This window comes from Rutidosis leptorrhynchoides, chromosome 3 (genome assembly GCF_046630445.1).
Source record: "Rutidosis leptorrhynchoides isolate AG116_Rl617_1_P2 chromosome 3, CSIRO_AGI_Rlap_v1, whole genome shotgun sequence".
Lineage (NCBI taxonomy): Eukaryota > Viridiplantae > Streptophyta > Magnoliopsida > Asterales > Asteraceae > Rutidosis > Rutidosis leptorrhynchoides.
In genome coordinates this window covers 34,301,308-34,307,500 of record NC_092335.1, presented here as the reverse complement: position 1 = coordinate 34,307,500, position 6,193 = coordinate 34,301,308, and the positions used below count along the sequence as shown (strand labels likewise).

General features: G+C 34.0%; 1 protein-coding gene across 1 annotated transcript; it reads right to left on the bottom strand.

The window, feature by feature from the left end:
• Nucleotides 1-2,013: 2,013 nt before the first annotated feature.
• Nucleotides 2,014-5,376, bottom strand: LOC139895924 (adenosine kinase 2). The gene is made up of 11 exons (XM_071878471.1): nt 5,191-5,376; nt 4,309-4,362; nt 4,042-4,120; nt 3,854-3,955; nt 3,552-3,619; nt 3,308-3,384; nt 3,129-3,226; nt 2,983-3,053; nt 2,830-2,896; nt 2,545-2,728; nt 2,014-2,452 (listed from the first exon to the last, which is right to left on the bottom strand). The coding sequence occupies exons 1-11, from the start codon at nt 5,274-5,276 to the stop codon at nt 2,310-2,312; spliced, it is 1,029 nt and encodes a 342-aa protein (XP_071734572.1). The 5' UTR covers nt 5,277-5,376; the 3' UTR covers nt 2,014-2,309.
• Between the last annotated feature and the right edge of the window lie 817 nt (nt 5,377-6,193).

Below are 6,193 nucleotides of genomic sequence, written 5' to 3'. Positions count from 1 at the left end.
TAATAAGCTCTAAGTCATAAGCTTCGTTTGGTAGTCAAAAAAAGTAGAGCTTATGAAAATCATAAGCTCTGAAAAAAGAAGTTACTTTTAGTAGCTTATGAAAAAAAGTAGAGCTTATGAACTGAAAAATAAGCTCCAGCTAGTTTACCAAACAATTATAAAAAATAATAAGCTCCAGCTACCAGCTTCAAAAACAAGCTCCAGCTCCAGCTCCTGCTCATAAGCTCCAGCTCCAGCTATAAGCTCCAGCTCCAGCTACTTTCGTCCAAACACACCCGTAGTAAATTTACAGTGGGTTAGATATAATAAGTGAAGTTTAATAAAATGATTCAAGGATAATTAGGTAAATTTCACAAGAAAATAAGAAAATAATAATGCTTTTTGGTGTAGTACCTACCATGGTGCTGTTATAAAATCACGACTTTTTTTTGACAAAAATAACGATAACATTAAAATTAATTCTTTTATAAATGAAAAGACGAACAACGTTACAAGAGAACCGAAAGCACTACCACGGTCAAAAGCAGAAAACACACCCTAAACTAAACAAGGAAAGCTAACAATACCGAGCCTAGAGCCGGAACAAAGGAACGTGCAAGCCCCTAAACAAAATTACATACAAAACAAATTTAACCAAACAACGACAAATGTCTCAAAAAACTAGCAACTCACTAACAAACAAATCACAATCTACTTGGCAATCACTTTACCTTTCTGCGTCTTTAAGACTGGCTTAACCACAACACCGTCAACCTTCAAACGGGTAAATTTCTTCCTTGACCGATTTTCAATCGTATAAGATAATACCTTTGTTGGCGCGCTACCGATCCTAATACCCGACACGGAAGGAGGTAGCCAACCCTCTTCCTCAAGGTCTTTAAAAAAACCAATGTTTCGATTCGCATCAACTTCACTACCAATATTTGGTGTAACAACACTAGTATCATTCAAAGACTCAAACCTCACACCATTACGACTATCACTATCATCACAAGGGACATCTCCTATATTCAAACCGACATGAGAATTAACCAAAGCCGAACGATCTTCCGCTTCTTTCGTTAAGCTCCCAAATTGTAACTCAACGTTCACTACATCCTCCACCCTCTTATTATTCACGTTACAAATAGTAGCAATATTGGTGTGAACAACATCATCACACACCGAAAGACCATTCTCAGGCCCAACATTAGAAACAAAAACAGTCTCGTTCTCGTTTGCAACCTGGTTAATGTCAACAATACGACAACCATCCAAAACATCCAAACTCGTTTGCAACCTGGTTAATATAAAATCACGACTTGAGGGTATTAAATCGTACTTAATAAATTCTCAAACTTCACTGGCCAAGCATACTTTGTATAGGACATACTCATCTTAATTTAGGGAGGCTCTTTCATAGATTTTTTTTTTTGTCTAGTTGGTTGCTTTTTAGGCGCGAGCCTTCCCGTTTTCCCTCGGTCATTTGTATTCAATATTAATAGCGTTTTCTTTTGGAAAATGTTCTCGTTTCTATATGAGTTTTCGTTTTCTCGCTAAAAAAATAATAATAAAAAATTCAAATATATTTGTTCCATACTAGGAAATGGAAGAAACTAAACTAAACCTTCACTCCCTCTGCTATATTGAATTCGAATACTCTGCTTACCCAAAAAAAAAAAAAAAAAATAATTGAATTCGAATATGGAGTTGATTGGAATGTAGTCTTTCGATGAGGCTGGATACTGAACAACTTCTTTAGCACCCTTTGTGTAATTGTAATTGTAAATTGTAATTATATTTTATAATAATATAATAATTGTATAATATGATATATGATATCTACATTTAAAAAATGATGGTAAATGTTGGTAAAAGAGAATGTCTAATAACACTTTGTAACCAATTCAATTTATTTTTTAACAAATTTGTAATCAAATTATTGTTTGTGAATTGAGATCCACTTGACTGTATTGTATACAGTTCCATTGTGTGTGCTTACGTAGAAGTTTTAAGAGAGTGTGTCAAAAAACATACAAGGTACAACAAAATTTATTAATTGCTGTCGAACTTATATCGTGAACACTAACACAACTCATGCCTCTAAAACAAGCAGCAATTTAAAATCAAGACCCAAAACAATAGTAGTAGTAAACATGTATAGTTCAAAAAGCACCTCAATGTTAACCACCTAGTTCAGCTAGGAGGCTAATAACAATGCAAATTGGACGACAGATAATGATGATAACACAACCCTGAAGAAGCGGCACAAGAAAAATGGCACGACCACGTTCAACTGGGAAATAGTAAGCTGCAAGGATAGATGGGATCTAACTAAAATCGGGCTTCTCTGGGTATGTGCACCCTGACCTTTGGATGATCACATTGGATGCATAACATCCGGCTCTCACACATTCGGCAATCGGCTTCTCTTTAACCAACTGAGATAAAAATCCGCCTACGAATGCATCACCTGAACACATATACAACAAAAGGATAAGAAATTTAGACAACAAATGTCATGGTAATTGCAATGAGTGCTTTATTAAGGATGACGATACAAACCTGCCCCGTTGGTGTCAACGAGCTTCTCCTTTGGCAAGTAGATGACGGGATATTTTGAAACTTTTCCGTCCTCAGCAACCACCACGGGATCGGCACCCTGAGTGATGACGGTAATCCGTTTGTGTGTCCCTGATGCTTTTGGCAACTGAGAGATCTTGATTGCAATCTCCTCCACATTATCGGTCTAAATAAGAGAAATTAATTAAATTTTTATAAACGTTTGAGACCTTGTAGTGATTTATAGCTATGCAATTAAGTTCAACAACCAAATGCTTTGTTTCTTACCTCCCAACCATGAACCTTTGAGAATGTTCTTGCTTCGGTTTCGTTTCCAAAAACATAATCAACATAACTGCATTATATTATATTTAATACAAAAAGGTTTAGAATAACAAAGTGACAGATAACTTAATAAAGAAACAACATGATTAAACTCACGGCAAAGCTTTCTCTTGAGCATCCTTGAAGAATTCACAGATGAATGGTGCAGACAGATTCATTGTGAAAATCTACAGGGTTTAAAAAAGTCAGAAAGGAGATCAGAAACTTAGAATCAATATGAGCATTGAATAATAATTTTATACCTTGTTGGTTGCAGCTGCATGCTCAGCTACAAGCTGAATTGATTCAGGGGACACCGTAAGGAAAAATCCAGCAATATAAATGTACTTGGCCTTTTCAACTGTCACAAATAGTTAGGTTTAGCAAGTTTCACAACGCATGAAAACACCGAATAGTTGAAACTAAAGTCATAAATCAGTACCTAGTGCCCAGTTCTCTGGCTTTTTTAAGTGATCTGCCTTGTAGCAGTTAGCAGCAGACAAGTTGGCAATAAGTGACCTGTTCACGTTCACAGCAACATGTTAGAAATTTCTAGACTACTTATATTGAAACTCCGAATAAGTAAGGAGTAATGAGCAAGATAAAATGCATTGACAAAGTTTAGATACGACAAGAACATTACATAATACTGAGCAACATATGCATGGAAATATATATTTACTAACCTCTCGCCACCAACAACACAAACAGCACATGTTCCGGTTGGTGCGGATTCATCCTCACGATAATGTACCTAATAAACAACAATTATATAAAAGGCACTAATTTATTCACCACATGTAAAGAACAAACTACTATAGAGTGTTGGATGTGTGTTTTAACTTGTAAATTTGTAATTTTGCATAATTGGAATTTGTAATTCAGCCTGATAAAACTGATTATTGCAACGTAGAAAACCAGTTTTATAAAAAATATACTAACTTCTTATAAAAGGCTACAAACCAATATTAAGTAAGAAGATGCATACATTAACACCAGCAGCTTTTGAGTTTTTTGTCATCTCCTCCCCGTACTTGTCCTTTCCAATACAACCCATATAACTTGTTGCACCAGGGATTTGAAGCATCCACTGCAGACCAATATAAAATTGGTAAACAAGTGTTTAACTCTCACAAATTCAAATTAGACAACCATACAAGTGATACAGATACTTACTTGGGCAACTCGAATTGAGTTTTGCGTAGCACCTCCAGCAATGTACTCTACAGTGTATTTGGAAGACATCTCATCATACCTACAAAAAAACAAACAATATGTAAAGAACGTGACATGTGATCTTAAACTGTACGATCCAGTTCAATTCTAGAATCATATCCAGCAAAAACAACGTAATTAGATAACCCAAAAAATAAAATAGCATCCATAACGCATTTAACTATTAATGTCACATGTGTAGGTAGGATTAACATGATGAATACTTACATAGACAAATGCTTTTCTTCAGCAAGGATGGCATCATTCAGCTTGATATCATATCTGAAATTCAGTTCAAATCAGGCATATAAAATGGCATAAACTTTAATTCTCAAGCGAACACGCAACCCACTAGCAGATATTCAACATTGATAACCCAAAAGATTAACATCATCCGTATACTATATTCAGGCTATGGTCTCCATAAAATTCTAATGTTGATAGAGATTAACTATATATGAGCAATTAAATGATCTTTCCTGCCAATTAGGCACCAAAATGAAGGTGCATAATGGTGTTTGTAGCAACTGATCCACATTAGGAATTAATACCAATACAGGTACACACAAAGTCACAGAAAAATATGTAAAAAATAAAACAAAGATGTTCAATACTTCAAGCCAGTGTGCAAACTCTATACAACACAGTTATACACTTAATGACATAGAACAGGGTATTGCTTGAATTTCTAAACAAAAGTAAATATAAATACGTAGTACATATATATTATATTATATATACAAATATAAGACCATGTTTCTACAATAATTGGGGAAGGGATATAGCTAGCTCATACTCTAAGCAGTAAGTCTGTACTACACCAATGAAGCTAAATGGACTATCTGAACTTAGATCGATATGCGCTACATAACCTAATAGGTTCTAAAACCCTAGAAGAACAAAAACCAGCTCTACATTATCACAAAATGATACTGTACGATATAAGCTTTCTAAGCATAAATCTACAATGGATCTGTAGCTTACCAATGGATCTGAGTGAAATAAAGCCAGAGCCGAACAATTAAGTAGAAAATCAAATCGTGATATACGTATAGATAGCATATGTATAGGTTAGATCTATAAAAAAAAAAGGGGGATAATGATGATTACTTGGTGAGGAAACCATCATCGACTACAGCTGAAATGTCGAGTAGGGGATTACCCATTCCCAAGAGGATTCCTTCATACTCTGCCATTTTTAAATTAAATTTAAATTCCGGATTGAAGATGATAAGTGAAAGGAGGTAAGGGTTAAGATACAGATATCTGATTCTGATCTGAGAAAGAAAGACGAAGAAATATTGAAGGGGAGTGATGGGGGTTTTATAGTGAAAAGGGGGATTGGGGGTTGGTAAAATTCGGTCCGGTCTCACCAACCCTAATATTTACTGCATTAATTTTTTATTATTTTTTTATTCATTTAACAGACAGTTATTCTTCCGTTAAACGATAATAAACTTCCGTTGAAAGATAAAAAAAAAAAAAAGTGACCTTTCGACTTCGACGGTTCTTCACCACACCAGTTCCGACGGTCCCTCACCTCGCCAGTTTGTTTCACACTCAAAGAGAAGAATATCGTGTGTAATTGTGCATTTGATAGAACCGAATGGTTAATCACCGAAAGATTAATATGAATGGTTTAAAGGTTCTGAATAAACTAGTGAAATGATTCGTAGAATCACGGATTTGTTTAAACGAAACAGTTTAATAATATATTTTAGGTATTAAGTGAACGTAAATGCTAAATTCATTTAGTTTAATGACTCGTGGAACCACAAAGTCCTATTAAGAAACTCGTCAGCTGAATATTTCATCAAAAACCTAAAGTGCATATTAAACAATCAACATCCAATCATAAGAGATAATATTTATTGTCAATTTATTTTAAAGTGTAAATTAAAATATAAATTTAGAATTGGTTTCCTTCTACCTAGTTTTTATACCTTCTCGTACTCAGTTCAAAATAATTATTTAAAATTATTAATAAGATTTAATAGAAACTATAGATTTAATTTTAATAATTAAAATAATTATTAATAAAATTTAATAATAATAATTACTTAATAAGATTTAATTTTATTTCAAAATTATTTAAATTAATGACGTCACCCAC

Bases quoted from the DNA above. Each gene is read 5' to 3' on its own strand.
- LOC139895924 (XM_071878471.1), bottom strand. From the start codon at position 5,276: ATGGCAGAGTATGAAGGAATCCTCTTGGGAATGGGTAATCCCCTACTC. The intron at 4,121-4,308 runs GTAAGTATTCAT...GTTTTTTTGTAG, and splicing joins GAAGAAAAGCATTTGTCTAT to GTATGATGAGATGTCTTCCA. The intron at 3,227-3,307 runs GTACTGATTTAT...TATTTGTGACAG, and splicing joins GCCAGAGAACTGGGCACTAG to TTGAAAAGGCCAAGTACATT.